This window comes from Aythya fuligula, chromosome 1 (genome assembly GCF_009819795.1).
Source record: "Aythya fuligula isolate bAytFul2 chromosome 1, bAytFul2.pri, whole genome shotgun sequence".
NCBI lineage: Eukaryota > Metazoa > Chordata > Aves > Anseriformes > Anatidae > Aythya > Aythya fuligula.
Window position 1 is genome coordinate 43369023 of NC_045559.1, and position 16164 is coordinate 43385186.

The window sequence follows — 16164 nt, forward strand, 5'->3', positions numbered from 1 at the left end:
AAGTTTCAATTTCATCCCAATCTGTTATATTTATTCCTCTGTAACCCTAGAGCTGTGCATATTTGTGCTGCTGTCAAACATGGCCAGCGATTCAGTCTTTGTTGTTGCTATAGATTTTGGCACGTCCTACAGTGGGTACTGTTTTTCCCTTGCTTCAGGTACAGACCAAATCCGCCAGGTGTTCTGGGGAATGGAGCATGGTCTCAAGACCCCGAAGACGCCCACGTGCATCTTGTTCAACCAGAAGAAGGAGTTCAGTAAATTTGGCTATGATGCTGTGATGAAGTACAAGAGCCTGCCCTCCAGCGAAGCTGACAAGTGGTACTTCTTCCAGAACTTCAAGATGAGACTGTACAACATGGTATGTAGAGTGATTACTGCTAATGCAAGTCAGAACCATTTGTTTATTTAAGGGATGTGGGTTGAATTGGTGAAGGGGACAGAGTAATCTGGCTGGCCAAGATGAATGAACAGAAGTCAACGGGCATTTTGATAAACAAGAAATGATTTACATTCTTAATTAGCTAACGGCTTCACGAGACTGCAGACCCCGTTGAAGCCAAATACTTGTTTATAACAAAAAACTGCCCTGCTCTAGAACTTAGCAGAGAAACTAACCTCTTTCTGGGACTTTCTACCTCAGTCTTGTACATAGAACAAAGGAAGTTTCTTGTAATCAAGATGGGTTGACCCAGGGTCAGCCTGTCTTTCCCTCCCCTGAAGGAATGTGCTCAAGCCATTTTTATGGGTGTCTGTCTGTCTTTTAAGCAAGTAGTAGTTATTGTTTTTCTCCGACAGCTCTGTGCTAGTTCAGAATTGTTCGTGGCTTTTTCTGGTAAGGTTTCTTCAACCAAACATCATGCTACTTCAGGGCTTCCTTGTCTGTGCTCTTTGGTCCTACAGCACTTCCCACAGGTCTTCCACCTTTTTCTACTTTTTGTCTATTGAGATTAACTTTTCCTAAGTGTCACCATCTGCTTTTATTAGTTCACTTTGGCTCTGTGCTTTTCATTTTACTTTGTATGCCCTCAAAATTGGTGTTTCTCCACGGTGAGTATTTGCACAAAGTCTTACAACTTGATGTGTGCTTGCTACTAATCCAGAGAACAGAGTCAGCCCCAGATGAAGTCCCTTGTCTGCTCTTTAGCATCCTCCAGTGCTAAGCAATGAGTGCTGATCCAGGTGTGGGGGAGGTGGGAGGCTGCCGTAAGGACTCCCCTCCCCAGGAAAGGTGTGAACGATGTGGTCTGACGTAGTGTCACCCATGGAGTGATAGGCTCTCACTCACTTTTGGGGCAGGAGGTTCTGGAGAGAGATTTTAGTTCAAGCTCATTTCTCTGTACCCACGGAGCAAATGGTTAAGGGAAATATTAGAAAGAGACAAGAGAGGGAAACAACAGTTCCCAGACACCTACCTTGTTATTTCTGAATCTCCACAAAAAGTGCCCATGGAGAAAATGTATCACCTTCTGTTGACTGAGCCAGGAACAGTGACAGGAAATGACTTTATAAGTAAAAATGAACATAGATTGCTTTTCCTTCCAGTGGCTGCACAGTGCCTTTTCTGACTATTATAGCTGGGCAGACCCTGGACCTGCCTACTTACCTCCATTGGCTGTAAAGGGTCCCAAGTTCATTAATTTGTTTATCCAGTTGATGATTGTTCTGATTTAGGGCCATCTTTCGTAGAATCATAGACTCATTTAGGTTGGAAAAGACCGTTAAGATCATCTGGTCCACCCTTTAACCTACCACTGCCAAGTCCACCATTAAACCATGTCCCTAAGCTCTGCATCTACACATTTTTTGAAGACTTCTAGGGATGGTGACACAGCTAGGCAGCCTGTTTCAGCCATCTTTGGTAGCTGCTGAAGCAGAACAAAGAGAAACATGTGGTAAAGGCTGGCTTACAAAACTTTGGATACAGGCAACAATTTCCACATTTCTAGATAGAGCAGGGAAGCAGGAACTGATGGAGGAAGTTTGGGGCTCCTGGAAGAGACTGAAAAAGTGTCAGAGCAGCCACCTGCCTCAGGTTTCACATATACCCAGGCAGACACATAAGCCCATAAACCAAGAGGACACATTACAGATAAATCGTATCAGAACAGAGGGGTATTTGTCTGTATATTTTTCCAGTATATATTTTGTTAACTACATACACTGGAGCATAGGAGCAACCTGAAGTCTCTGTACATATGCCTGGGAAATATAGGATGATGTCACATAGAAAGTACAATTCTCCCCACTACTGTTCAGGAGGATCCATAGGGTCTTTATAAAAGTTGGAACATGAGGAACAGTCGACTTATCAACCACATGGGTATTTTGCCTATTGAAAGATTATATGCAAGAAGTTTGATAGCTGACCTGTGTCAATTAGACTTCAGTTAGCTACATAATTAAGCCATTTGGGGGAATTTACTGAGATTTGGAGATAGGACCTCATTCTATAGCACGTTCTGTGCAGTGCTCAGTGTAAAGAGGACAGAACTGTTACTGGGACTTCTACATTTAACCCCAAGACATTTTTTACTGTTTCCTCTCAATTGTAGAAAGTCACTTCTGGCATGGAGATGGAAGCAAGCAATGGAAAGACACTTCCTGCCCTGATGGTCTTTGCTGAAAGCCTACGCTACATGAAGGAACATGCCCTGAACACTGTCCAAGAGGCCTCTTTCCACACCGTCTGTGACCCCCAGGAGATCACCTGGGTCATTACTGTCCCGGCCATATGGAGTGCAGCTGCCAGGCAGTTCATGCGGCTGGCAGCAAAAGAGGTAAAGCCAGTGGTTATCCCACTTCCTCAGGTTATCTTCTCAGATTTCTTTACCCATCAAGGAAGAGGAAATGTTCTTTTTTTTAAACAACCTGCATTTCAAATTTCTATCCATCAGGGAGATGAATCTCCCCTAATATGTGTGTAGGGGGATGTCCTGAGCTGGGAGTAACCACTGCTCTGCCCCTTCTCCTGCCACTGTCTAGAAATGAGCCCACAGAGGTCAGTGGTGCAAGAAGCATTACTCCAGAGTGGATGAGAACAGCCTCACTAGCAGATGGTGTTCATGCAGCAGTGATCTTGCCACCTTTCCTGAACTGACACTTCTCTTGTGATTTTAGGCAGGACTCATCTCCAACATGATTTCTGAGAAGCTGATTATTGCCCTGGAGCCAGAGGCTGCATCACTCTGGTGCAAACAGCTTCCACAACAAGGGTTTATCGTAGAGGCCAGTGACAAGAAAAAGTTTGAAGACTCCCCTGGGATCCAGTATATTGTTGTTGACTGTGGAGGTAAAGTTTTCCCTGTTCAACAGGTACAATCTTTGCTGGGCATGGAGAGTGGCTGTTTTGCTGTGTCTAACACAGAGGCCCCCAAAGGACTGCAGAGCAGTCCCAGAGCTTGAACTCCACTTCTGTGATTGTCATGGTATTTTTATTTTAATTTTTCTCTTCATGAGGTCCCATGGGCAGGCAGCAAAATGGGAAGAAAGGACAGGTCTTCTAATGGTTTGATCCATGGCAAATGGAAGTCAATGAGTGTCTGATGGCCAGCACTTCAGGCCAGCCAGTCGCTTCACAAGCTCCTGCCATCATGCCACTCCATCCTGCTCCCTGTTCCAGCACCAGCCACTGACACACACCCAATTACTGTTGTGTAGCTTCCTCTGTAGGAGCAAGTGCAGTGCCCAGTGAACTGGCTGAAGTAATTGACTAGTAGGCCCTGTAGAATAAATAATTAAGAATAGTTGATAGAGCGCCACTTAGTAATTTCTGTTGTTTCCTGTGGGAGTTTTTTAGAGTGACATGAATTTACTGTCAAGAGCACTCTGGTGATTGTGAACAAAGACTGCCAAAGTATCAAGAGCACCACAGGTTTCTCACAGTCTCACCATCACTGGTAATTTTAACTCAGAGCTTGTGTAACAAAAGGCAAGAGTCAACTTAAATTTAGTACTTAAATTTAGGAAATCTAAAGGCATACAGGCAATAGAGAAAGAGAGCAGATGTGAAAAAGAAAGCACCAGAAAAGCACACTTGGGACCCAGGAGTTCAGAAAGTAAGACTATATTCAGTGAAAAGTAAGGATCTTGTGTAATTCAGAGAGAATATCTAACTTGATTTGTCTGTGTGTATGTGTGTAGGCGGCACAATAGACATCACAGTACATGAGATCCAGGAAAACCATTATCTGAAGGAGTTACACAAGGCATCTGGAGGTGGATGGGGAGGCAACAGAGTGGATGAAAACTTCAGTGCATTCCTCAGAGAAATATTTGACGATGGTGTATGGGATGAATATGTAAAGAGACACCCTACTGAATTACAACACATGATGTACAACTTCAGTCTACAGAAATGCTCTGCCAGCAGGGAGGCAGTCTACATACGTTGCTACTACAACTTGACAAGAGTGGCAGAAAGCAGGAAGGAGATCTCTCAGTTCTTCACAAAAGTCACAGGAGCTGTATGGTGTGATGGGATGATCATGATTACATATGAGAAAATGGAGAGCTTTTTTGAGTACAGTATCAAAAATATTGTTGGTACTTTGAGGGAAATCCTTGGCAAGCCTGAGATGGCCAAGGTCCAGTACATTTTACTTGTGGGAGGTTTTTCAACTAGCATCATCTTGAGGGATGCAATCCATCAGGCTTTTAGCAAGAAGTATCATGTCCTTTGTCCCATGGAGGCCCAAGCTGCCATTGCAAAAGGGGCTGTTTTATTTGGAGTCAATCCAAAAATCATTGCCTCAAGAATCAGTGCTCGGACATATGGTGTAGAAATATACGCAAGATTTGATGCTGCTATCCACGACTTTTGTAAACGATATGTCTCAAAATATGATGGGATTGTTTATTGCAAAGATATCTTCAAGAAATTGGTGGGAATTGAGGAGTCAGTGAATATAAATGAAGCTGCTGAATATATTTTTCATCCAATAGAACCAGATCAGACATGTGCATGCTTTGCTTTCTACTCCACAGAAAAGCAGTGTGCTCAGTATGTAGATGAGGAAGGGATGGAACTGCTTGGCTCATGTGCAGTACCAATGCCAGACACGAGACTGGGGAAGAATCGCAAACTGAGGCTGGATGTTAAATTTGGGCTTACTGAAATTAAAGCCACAGCTACAGACATTACTTCCAAACAAAGTCGGACAATTGTGATAGATTTTTTAGCAGTGTAAATGCTTGGTTCTTAGAGCAGTAGGGACAACAAATTCAAGGGACAGCCTAAGTAGTAGGTACCAACTACTACAATGTAAAAGGCAAATGGACCATAAAGTTTATTATTCAGTCTTATCCTTAATTCAAAATCAGGTCTCTTTATCTGGAGTCCAGGTTTAATACTGCCAGGGGAGATATTTAAATGGATTTAAGTTTTCTTCAGAACATCACTTAGAAATACATTATGTATAATTAAAGGGCTCTTGTCCCGATCAAAGATACCTTGTGAAGAAGTAATTCAGGGACATCTGGGAGCTGTCCAGCTGAAGATACTCCCTATGTCACTGACTTGGGCTTAATGTTTTCTATTTCCATAAAAGCTCATCTCTTTCCCTCCTGTCTAGAGCACCTGTGAGCAGGCTCAGCAAAATGTGACCTGTGTGAGTCCAAATTTGCCCAGGAAAAGCATGTAACAATGAAGTGTGCTTGGTCTGTCTGGGATGCAGTTAACTTTCTTCATGACTCTAATGTTTGCATTTGTAACTTTACCAAAATTCTAGAATGTGATTTTAGGTACTCAGTTCCTGTCACCTCTTACCAACTTATTACATGCAATTATACTTAATTTCATGATCTGCTGCCTACTCCTATTGGAATGAAACTTACCCTGCTGAGGAAATTACTGTTATATGACAACTTGAAGCTGTTGATGAAACAAGTTCGAGAAAATGGACAAAAGACTCTGATTACTTTCTAAATTATAAATGGCCTAACTCCATCCACTGCAAAGTTGACCTTACCATAAGCAATGCCACAGTATCCAATGTCTATCCAATCATTGCATTAGGACTTAATCATAATGGAACTACACTTTACCTTAAGGAACATGAAGTATGGGCCCATCGTAAGTGAAGAAAGTGGCAAACAATTGATGCAAATGCATGTATTGTGTGTGACCAAAAAGGCTTCATTTGTGAAAGTAACATGCTTGAAGCCGAAGACAGTTGTCTTGATACTGGACAATGTATTTGGCACTTTGAGATACATCCTAATGAAACCCTTGAAACTGTACTTGTATATATTGGGAAACGATGTGTTTGCATGAGAACCCATTGTGATTCTATAGTCAGAGATAATACTATTGTAAATACAAGTAATCACTCTAATGTTTATGTTTGTAACTTTACCAAAATTCTAGAATGTGATTTTAGTTACTCAGTTCCTGTCACCACTTGTTATCTTATTACATCCAATTATACTTTACTTCATGATCTGCTTCCTGCTCCTATTGGAATGTACCTTACCATGCTGAAGAAATTACTGTTATATGAAGACTTGAAGCTATTGATGAAACAAGTTCAAGAAAATGGACAAAAGACTCTGATTACTGTCCATCATGATATAGAAGAAATACATCGAGTGATGGAAAGAGTAAAGAAAGATGAACAGCACCATTGGTGGGACACATTGTTTGGATGGTCGCCAACTGCCACAGGAATCTTCAACAAGATGCTTCACCCTGTTGTTGTTTGGTTAATACTCGCTGCATTACGCTTTATACTAACAATTTGTTTGCATGTTAAACTCTGGACTATGATGAAATGTTTCGTATCCTTACACGAAATACATACACTCGATAATCCTCATCCAAAAAATGTATGTGATATACCCAATACATTCCAAATGTCATGAAGTTTAAGTGACTATAGTCATGAGGTGGGCTACACTTCCTTGAGCAGGAAGTCCTGCCTACACATGGTCAGGTCCACTACCCAATCAGGCCTTAAAACTGTTATCGTGTATGTGTGTGCTAAGGATATAGCTTCTCTGCCTAATGCTGACCTGTCCCAGTGCTAATACTCAGTCAGATACACTGAATTAAAAATCAGCATTGGAGTCTTTGTTAGCTGCAGTGACTATGTTAGAACCACTGCTATCCATCTACTTAATCCTTGTCAGTCATTACAACAGGATTCAGAGGATTAATCTGTAAATATGTTATGCCGCATGCTATGTAAAAGATGAACTATTTTGAATACGATGCATGTGTTTTCATGTTTACAATCTTAAATGCACATTAAAAATACTCACAGCAGAAACCTGAGTAGATTTCTATAGAGTCAGATCATATTTTTCTGTAAAATACGTAAGGGCTATTCTGGGTGGCTAAGGTCCACATGGTTTGCACATTCCCTGTGCCATTATTTTTGTCCTTCTTGCTCCCAGTCTGGCAGTGCATGGTCCCCAGACCAAACCTGCTTCAAGTCTATCTGTGCCACCGGAGAGATAAAAGGAGAATTTGAAAGAGAGCACTCTGTATATTTCTTATCCTTTTGAATTTGTACTTTCGCAAGTGCAAAGTACAACACGGCTCCACTCAAGCTCACAGTGCTCAATGTAGGAGAGAACTGCCAGATACACTAATGAAAGCAACGTGGAGGAGATTGTAAGGTACTTCCCCATGCAGGACTATATTTTTTCATAGCTATTTTTTGCTTCTTCTTTTTTTTTTTTTTAGTATTATTTATTTATTTATTTATTTATTTTAAATTTTAGAGCTGTGTTTACCATGACCGTGACATATCCATTATGTTCTGGTTGGACATTAGGAGGAACCCAATGCATTGGGAGAGAATTAAATTCAGCAGCTGCAGGTTTGTTGCTTCCTCTACAACTTGTCCTGCATGCAGGGCCTATTAACCAATGGTCCCACTATCGCATTAAATGGGATTTACCAGAGTCCAGTGTTTGCTTGTTTCACAGCCCTACTAAGGGCTTTCATTGGAACAGTTTCACAAACTTGAAAGTATTTGCAGTCCAGCATTTGCCTGTTTTGGAGAATCGCCAAGGGCTTCCACTGAGACAGTGTCACAAAGTTGAACATATTTAATAAAGTGACAGATATAACAGATTAGCAATATAACAGATTAGGAATTAGGAAACACCTAATGAAGCAAAAGGTTTCACTTGGGCACCGTGGCCCTCAAGATTCTCTTCTGCCATCAAAACAGGGCTGTCCCACCACCACAAGACTCCCTCCTTCAGCAACTTCTCATACCGAGCTTGAGGACCTCCATCCGCAAAGGCTGATTACGAGATAAACAGGAGCAGGCTGCTCAATGCCCCTTGGCAGAAGGTCGATGCTTGTCAGTGATGCTAACAAGTCTGACTGTTCTCCACATGCACAGGATAATCTTTCCCACACATCCGAGTCAGGGCTGGTGAGTGTTCTTTGCTTCTGGGTGTGGGTTGCCTGCAGATGGCTGGTGAACCTACGTATCAGTCCTTCCGTGGCACTGTGGGGAGGACAGTTACAGGCAGCCAGAATGGGGACCATGATCCAGATGTGGCTGTTGGGGCAAGGAGGGCAGCAGTACAGTACCGAAGTATGCTTTGGTACAGTTTTCTCTTCGGCTACTTGCCACCTTATGCCACTACACTGCCAGTGTCTTACTGAGCATTGACATTCCCAGTATTTGGAGAAAGAATTCTCTTTGCTTGTCTTTCTAAATTCCCCAGATATGTATTGTATTTATCGAGCTGGGGATTAACTGCTGTTCCATAATAACTAAGGTGGCTTATTGCCCTTAAACATGAAACTTAACATAGCAGATGACCAACTTTAAAGGAGGATCAAACGCAGACAGTTTTGCAGCACTTGTGGCCTAGCCACCAATGAGCTCTGCAGAGTCCGTGCTGCCGGAGTCTAAAGGAGCGGACGGCCAGAAGATGACACATACATCTGCCCCCAGCCCCATGTACCCCAAGGGGCCACAGAGCCTGCCAGCCGGCTGCTGTCTAAGCCAGATATTTCTCAGAAACTGAAAGGGAAGCAAGCCCGCTGTGCAGAACCACCACCATCACTCTGTGCTGCACCAGGAGGCAGGCCTGCTGCTCTGCTGGCAGGAGGAAGCTGGGCCACGAGCACCCACCCCACACTCCGCTCTTCTCCAAAGGCTCCGTGCTGTCCCCATTGGAACCCTCCCTTTCGGCTCTGTGGAGTAATTGCCTAAGGTGACTAGGAAAATTAAACTAATATGCACATCTTAAAGAGAATGTACAGCACTGAGGAAGCTTTTGGGGTGGAGTGTAGCTGCATTACCTAAGTGTTCCCTAGGCCTCTAACCTTAGGTGTTATCGCACTAGGGGAACCTGGTGTGCTAATTCTGAGAGGAACTGTACAGAGGGTGGAGTGGAGTGGTGACACCACGGCCAGGCTCTGTGATAAGAGGGGAACTGAAAGGTACATTGGAACCAATAAGCTGCTTATTTGCTACCCTGGGCCAACAGCCTGCCATGTTATTGACAAAATATTTCCTTTTGGTGAACTTTGCTCATTATAATATCATTACAATACCAAAACACACCTCCAGCCCAAAAGCTACCCACCTCCAAGTTGCGACCACCTCACACCGAGTACGTGCTCTGAATTTCTTGGAGCCTGTGCCTTTAAACAAAAGCGAGAAAATTTAGCAGCAGTCATGACAAAGGTATGTATGACCAGAGTCACTCAATCTCCACCTAAAAGATAAAAGATAGAAAATAATATAAATTGGCCTAAGAGAGAAGGGATGTTAGGGAAGACACCATCGTGACTTCTGGGATCAGTCAGTGCGCTGAGTCTCCCTCCCCCCAAGTGGAACCCTCTGTTTTGGCTCCCGGCCTGGCAGCCGCCACCCCCTGTGACTCTGTTCTTGCTGACCCTTTGGCACCGCCACGGCAGTATTGTGTTTGTGCTGTGCTGTGTTGTGCTGTGCTGTGCTGTGTTGTGTTGTGTTGTGTTGTGTTGTGCTCGGCTGGCCGGCATTCACGGTTTGGCACCTGCCTTCACAGAGGCAGCAGTGCCAGCAGCACTGCGTCCCCATTCACCCCCCCACCCCAGGCTCTCCTGAAATCTGGGACATTTTTCTGAGGATTTGGGGATGAGAAAGCAGAGGGCCACGCGGCTTTGTACGAGACCACTCTTTGTTGGTGAAAAGGGAGGGAAGCACAAGGGTGCTTGGTTCCAATGAAGTCCTTTGACACAAACATGTCCAGACCTGGTGCTGTGGCCTGAATTTCTCACAGAATAGCTGCAGAGCACACGGACGCCAGTGCCGTGTGGTGAGGCAGGCAACACAGATGGGTTATGAGGTGGAGCTGGGGCAACCCTTCCCTTCTGCCCCACTGCTACAAATTTGTAAGGACTGCTGTGCATTGCTCTCACCTCTTCCCGGTGAGAGGAAAGGAAGAGCACATGGTGTGAGGTGAAGGAGTTCAGAAACGTGCTACAAAGGCAGTGAGGTTGGCCTCTACCTTGCCGCTGTGTTAAGCACCTGTACTTTCTCTCTCAGTATTTTAAATGCTGCCTTAGCAGAGGTGTCACACACCTCCACCAAGAGGTCCCCGTGCGGTTGCAACCACCCCTTTCCATCTGCCCAGGGGACTGGGCTGGCTTTGCTCACTGTGACACACTTTTCTCCCTCGTGCCCACTCCTTCCCTCCTCCAGACTATCCCAAACAATAGGAGGTTTTGTCTCCACTCAGCATCCAGCAACGGCGGTTCCTCAAGCCCCTAAGCCCTATATTGTGTGTGCGCCCTGGAGTTAACCAGCACATTCCTGCCAGAGGTTAAGCCTGGGTGCCACGTGGATAATCTGAGATTTTTTTGCCTCCTGCTCCTCCAAGTGACCATGACAATAACAGGCCCGTGTGCACCGGCTGTTTTCCTGCCCCTTATGTCTTCTATCCATGGATGCTTTGTCACGACCACCCACACAATGGTATCATTCAGCACTGGTGGTGTCTTCGACCTGCCTGGTCCCAAAGCTGGCAGCAGTCAGAGCGTGAGCCCCAACAGACCAGAGGGCTGCGAGGAAAGCAGTGGCCATGGTATGAGAGCGGGACCGGAGTGAGCTGCTAGAGCTGCAAAAGGGATCTTTGGAGTGCAAGAACAAGAAGGACTGGAAGCTGGGAAGGCAGGGCACCATGGTGGATGTCCCGAGCACAGCAACATTTTCGGGAACAAAGCAGGAAATCAGTGCTCAGGCAAGGATGGCATTTGGGAAAGAGAAGCCAAGTGCTGGCCTTGGCAGGGGACAGGAGGGAAGGAGAATTTACCTTTTTCTTCCACATTGAAAATTCCCTTTTTCCCCTTCTGTCCTAGACATCAAGCTCTTTGCTCTGGCACTGGACTCCAGGCCAGAGTGCTAGGCCTCCCTCCTCATGTGGTTGCTTTCTTTCCTGATTAAAAGTGATTAGGCAGCCCTAAAGCCCGCAGAAATGTGACTGATGGGGATGGAGACAAAGAGACCATTCAAGATCTCTTAAATCCCCAAGGCACTATTTAGAGAGCCCTGAAGAGAGCCCTGGAGCAGAACCACCCCATCACTGCCTCCCTGTTCTCCCTCCTTCTGTGCCCTTCCTCACCAGCATCTTCTCCACCATGCCCTTCTCTGAAGCGGAGGTGCAGAGTGCCCGTGGTGCCTGGGAGAAGATCTATGTGGATGCAGAGGACAATGGGACAGCAGTGCTGGTCAGGTAAGGAAAAAGCCTACCCCGCTCTACCGCAGAGGGTTCAGCCAGGAACGGCAAGAAGGATGGAGCTGCCACCTAGAAGCACCTCGCGATGTGTTTGACGCAGCCCTCGCCAGAAACATTTTGTTTTGCTGGGGTTTATGCCGCTTCAGGGAGGAAGTAGTGCAGAGGAGGGATCCATGCAAAGAAAATCAAAAAGAAAGGGAGGAGAGGGCTGGAAAAGGAGGAAGAGACTAGAATGATTTCTTTACTGCACCCTACCAATCCCCCCGTAAATAGTGATGTATTTAAGGTAAAGGAAATAAAGTATGGTATAAAACAGAACAGGAACAAAACGTGGGCCCTATTTCCCAATTTCCCTTTACCTCTGAACTACTTGAATCTTTTTTTTCACATGTATATCTTCAGTATTTCTCTTGTGAGTCCCCTTCAGCCTTTCCAGTCTATAACTCGTATGTTTCATTGTATTTTGTCCCTCCTGTGATCTTTCCTCTTTTAGTCCTCACCTCGTTTTCCTCTCATCTTCCATAAGACACATTTCTTCTATTCACCTTTCACATACTCTCTCTCAGGTGGGACTTACATCACCTCCATGTGCACTGGTCAGCCCAAATACTCTTTCTGTTCAGCACACCTTTACCATTACCTTTGGTCTTCTTGTATATCACACCTTGTGCCTCAACAAATGTTATTCTCTGCTCTTTCCCTCTGTGGTCTACATACCCTGAGGACAGTTAGGGTTAGAAGTACAGTTATTAAATGTTAGCATCCAGTGGTTTGGCTCCTCAGGGTGTTTTACTGTAGAAGGTTTAGTCTTAGTGTCCCACAGACCCAGCCCAACCTTTAGAGAAGCTCTGGGCCCCACAGTGCAAGAGAGACATGGACATACCGGGGAGAGCCCCACAGAGGGCTGATGAAGGGACCAGAGCAACTCTCCTGTGAAGAGAGGCTGAGAGCTGGGGCCATTCAGCCTGGGGAAGAGGAGGCTCGGGGGGAATTATCGATGTTTATAGGTACATGAAGGGAGGGTGCAAAGAGGATGGAGCCAGGCTCTTGTCAGTGGCAGGACAAGAGATACTGGGCACAAACTGGAACACAGGAGGTTCCCTCTGAACATCTGGAAGCACTTCACTGAGTGGGTGACTGAGCACTGGCACAGGTTGCCCAGAGAGATTTTGGAGTCTCCCCTCTTGGAGATCTTTGTGTCCACCTGGACATGGTCCTGGGCAGCCTGCTCTCAGTGTCCCTGCTTGAACAGGGGGCTTGGACTAAATAACCTCCAGAGTTCCCTTCCAACTTCAACCATTCTGTGATTCTGTGAAATGCAGTCTGGAATTTGCTAATGCTGTTTTAGGCAGGTAACTGGTTTATCCAACAAAGTAACCTGTTTTCTTACAAGCTTGACTGACGTGACTGTAACTGAGATATTATAAAAGACAATTCCTTTATGAGAGGCATCGAACTGTGTTACCTTTGAATAAATGAAATGAGCAGTACTGAGTACACAAACAATAATCCATCACAAGCAGAAGAAAGCTCAGGGATGGGCTCCAGGAAGGGGTTAACTAAGAAAAACAATGGTTGGGTTTCTCCTTGAAAATACCCATTAAGATCAAAGTGGAGACATCTGCTGTCCAGAACATCCTTGTGACTGTGCACCGTCACACGCGCCCTGCCTGAATGCGCTCCCATGTCCCTGTGGATTGTATCTCCACCTAACTCCGAAGAGGTGTTTGCTTCAGGAGCAGTGGAGTTAATTCAGGAGAGGGCAGGCAGGCTGCTCCATGCAGATAGCATGGTTTCAGGTGCCTCCTGGCGTTAGGATGTGGAGCCACAGTTGCACATCCCTGTGAAGAAATAAGTGAAACTTGGGAGCAAAAGTAAAGTTGGTCAAACTGCTGTGAGTGACCCTCTCAGAAGAGCATAGGCCAGCAGCAAGGGCAGTGGTTTTAAGAAGCAGTGAGCCAAGTGCCCTGGGGAGACACAAGAAGTGGTCAGGCTGCTGTGGGCACAGGGGTCATGCATGGCTGGGAAGGGCAAAGGAGAACAAAAAAGTGCATGGGAAAGAGGAGTTTGTTCTAATAAAGGGAAGGAAAAAGGCCAACAAATACATAACACAAGGCCTGGCACATGAATTCGTGTCTGCATTGGTACCTCAGTCCGCAGATTAGGCCCTCTCTCATTTCTCCACAGGATGTTTACTGAGCACCCAGATACCAAGTCCTACTTCACACACTTCAAAGGCATGGACTCCGCCGAAGAGATGAAACAGTCGGATCAGGTCAGGGGCCATGGCAAGAGGGTTTTCACCGCCATCAACGACATGGTGCAGCACCTGGACAACACTGAAGCTTTTCTTGGGATACTGAACCCGCTTGGCCAGAAACATGCTACCCAGATCAAGGTTGACCCCAAAAACTTCAGGGTGAGCCAGCATCCATCTTCTTTGGGGGGTATAGTAGTGATGGAATGATGTCTTCCCCTTGGAGTGGAAGAGCTGAAGAAAACAGGCTTTGTATGTGTAAATGTATATAGGCCTCAGGGAGTGGAGATAGTGGAAGGTGAGATGGTCAGTGCGGGAAGACTGTAGGAATGAGATGCCTGGCATCTGTTGGGAAGAAGGCTGTGCAGCAGTTGATGTACAAGCAAGTCTGCTCTGGTGGGAGCTGCAGACATGCCCATGAGTTGTAGCAGGTTTTCTCAGTGCAACAGTTGTCATCTAATCACAAGACACAGAAAAGCAGCCTACACTGAGCTTCAGTCCATGATGTCTATATCTCTCTAATATCAGCAACTGAGCTTTACCAGGACACCTGAAACACTTGGTATTGAGCAACAACAGCAACAGCATTGCCATCGCTAAACAAACAGATGTGATACATAGAGGACCAAATGGCTTTCCCAAGTCCACTTGAAGTCACCAGCAGAGTGCATTTGTCTCTACTTAAGTCTTTAAGTGACTGTGTATATCAGTGCAGTCAACATTAAATAGAGATGGGGTGGTTAAAAATACAACAGTGACTGCAATTTGGGGTGAATTCTATGATGCATCTAATTTCCCACAACCTATTTCCAGTTCTGCGCACTACATACTCCTGAATTGCTTTTGTACCCCCTTTCCATTCTCCAAAAAACACAGCTTAAAAATATGTTTTATCATGCCTTCATTTATTATGGAGGAAATTTCACACTGCTTCTTCCCTTTTCCCTGTTTAGATCATCTGTGACATCATCTTGCAACTGATGGAGGAGAAGTTTGGTGGAGACTGCAAAGCCTCTTTTGAGAAGGTGACCAATGAAATCTGCACTCACCTGAACAACGTCTACAAAGAAGCGGGTTGGTGAGGAAGTGCAACCTCTAGCCTCTTCAAACTTCTCACTAGCACTGATTCGCTGCTTTTGGGCCTCCAGCCACAGTTGGAAGAGCGAAAAAGTAAAAAAAAGCAAAAAATATATTATAGGTGTTAATGTCAATAATTTCTGTAGCAAACTGAGTTTCCACAGTTAAATGAAAACTGCTGATACATCAAAGCCAAACAAATCCTGACATGCCTTGCAGCTGAGGTGCTCCAAGTGGGTTCCTCTGGCTACAGTCCTTGGAGACTACATTTAAAGACCAAGACTTGAAGCTTGCTGTTCCTGAAAGACTTGCTCCTTTCAGCAGCAACAGCCCAGAGAGAGAACCAGCAGCTCTTTACCTTTCCATCCTCATCAATGATGAGCAGAAGACCATTTTGAAGCATTTCCTGGGTCAGGGACTTTGTAGAGGTCATTTTTTAAGAGACATGGGAGTTTCACATTTGAACCGCAGCAATGGGAGCAGGGGGGAGTGCTCCATGTTTGGAGGAGACTAACATCTGGAAAAGAGACGGGGACAGTCCCAACTTGGGCAGGTCAACAGAGTCCCCCAGCTTGGGGAGAGGTGACTCAGAGCAGCTTCCAGTGCAGGTGGGGACATCTGCAGTGCCTGTATTTCTTGCTGCTACTCCCAGAAAATTGCTCTGGCCATGTGCCCAGGAGACAGCAATAACACCCAGCTCACTGTCGCCCACACTACCTCTCCTGCCGCAAGGCCTGTGTCTCCCTTCAGCTTAACCGAGTCCAGAACTGTTTAATTGCTTTTCCTTAGCCGTGGTGAAATCATCAGCTGATAACTGCAAATAACCACATGCCGTTTTGCTTAAGTGTAACACAATAAACAAAAAGAAAGCTGGTGTGTCCTCTCCTTTGTGGCGTGGAAAAGGCCCTTGCAATGCACAGGCCTTGCGGGAGCAGTGGCTGGGTACAGTGCACGGACACAGGTGGTACCGGGGGTACCAAAACCAGCTCAAGCCACCACCCAGACACCCATCACACTCGCAGTAAGCAGGCTCCTCTGATGGTGAGAATGGAAACGAAAAGTGAAACGATTCAGTGATTTTGTAAATGGTTAAAAATGCAGAATTCCTCTTCATCCAATGCATAGTTTTCTTTACCCAT

At 45.4% G+C, this 16164-nt stretch overlaps 2 protein-coding genes across 2 annotated transcripts; both read left to right on the plus strand.

The window, feature by feature from the left end:
• Positions 1-79: 79 nt before the first annotated feature.
• LOC116487804 (heat shock 70 kDa protein 12A-like) lies at positions 80-5189 on the plus strand. Its single transcript, XM_032185009.1, has 4 exons — positions 80-361; positions 2556-2780; positions 3121-3292; positions 4144-5189. Exons 1-4 carry the CDS (start codon positions 80-82, stop codon positions 5187-5189), a joined length of 1725 nt encoding a protein of 574 aa, XP_032040900.1.
• Positions 5190-11593: 6404 nt separating this feature from the next.
• On the plus strand, positions 11594-15552 carry LOC116501992 (cytoglobin-1-like). The gene is made up of 3 exons (XM_032207664.1): positions 11594-11688; positions 13879-14110; positions 14902-15552. The coding sequence occupies exons 1-3, from the start codon at positions 11594-11596 to the stop codon at positions 15028-15030; spliced, it is 456 nt and encodes a 151-aa protein (XP_032063555.1). The 3' UTR covers positions 15031-15552.
• Positions 15553-16164: the final 612 nt, after the last annotated feature.

What these genes read in the sequence shown, in the direction of transcription:
- LOC116487804 (XM_032185009.1), top strand. Translation starts at nt 80, where the DNA reads ATGGCCAGCGATTCAGTCTTTGTTGTTGCTATAGATTTTGGCACGTCC. An exon ending in TGCGGCTGGCAGCAAAAGAG is followed by an intron (nt 2,781 to 3,120) that starts GTAAAGCCAGTG and finishes TTGTGATTTTAG; the next exon opens with GCAGGACTCATCTCCAACAT. An exon ending in TATTGTTGTTGACTGTGGAG is followed by an intron (nt 3,293 to 4,143) that starts GTAAAGTTTTCC and finishes GTATGTGTGTAG; the next exon opens with GCGGCACAATAGACATCACA.
- LOC116501992 (XM_032207664.1), top strand. Translation starts at nt 11,594, where the DNA reads ATGCCCTTCTCTGAAGCGGAGGTGCAGAGTGCCCGTGGTGCCTGGGAG. An exon ending in GGGACAGCAGTGCTGGTCAG is followed by an intron (nt 11,689 to 13,878) that starts GTAAGGAAAAAG and finishes ATTTCTCCACAG; the next exon opens with GATGTTTACTGAGCACCCAG. An exon ending in TTGACCCCAAAAACTTCAGG is followed by an intron (nt 14,111 to 14,901) that starts GTGAGCCAGCAT and finishes TTCCCTGTTTAG; the next exon opens with ATCATCTGTGACATCATCTT.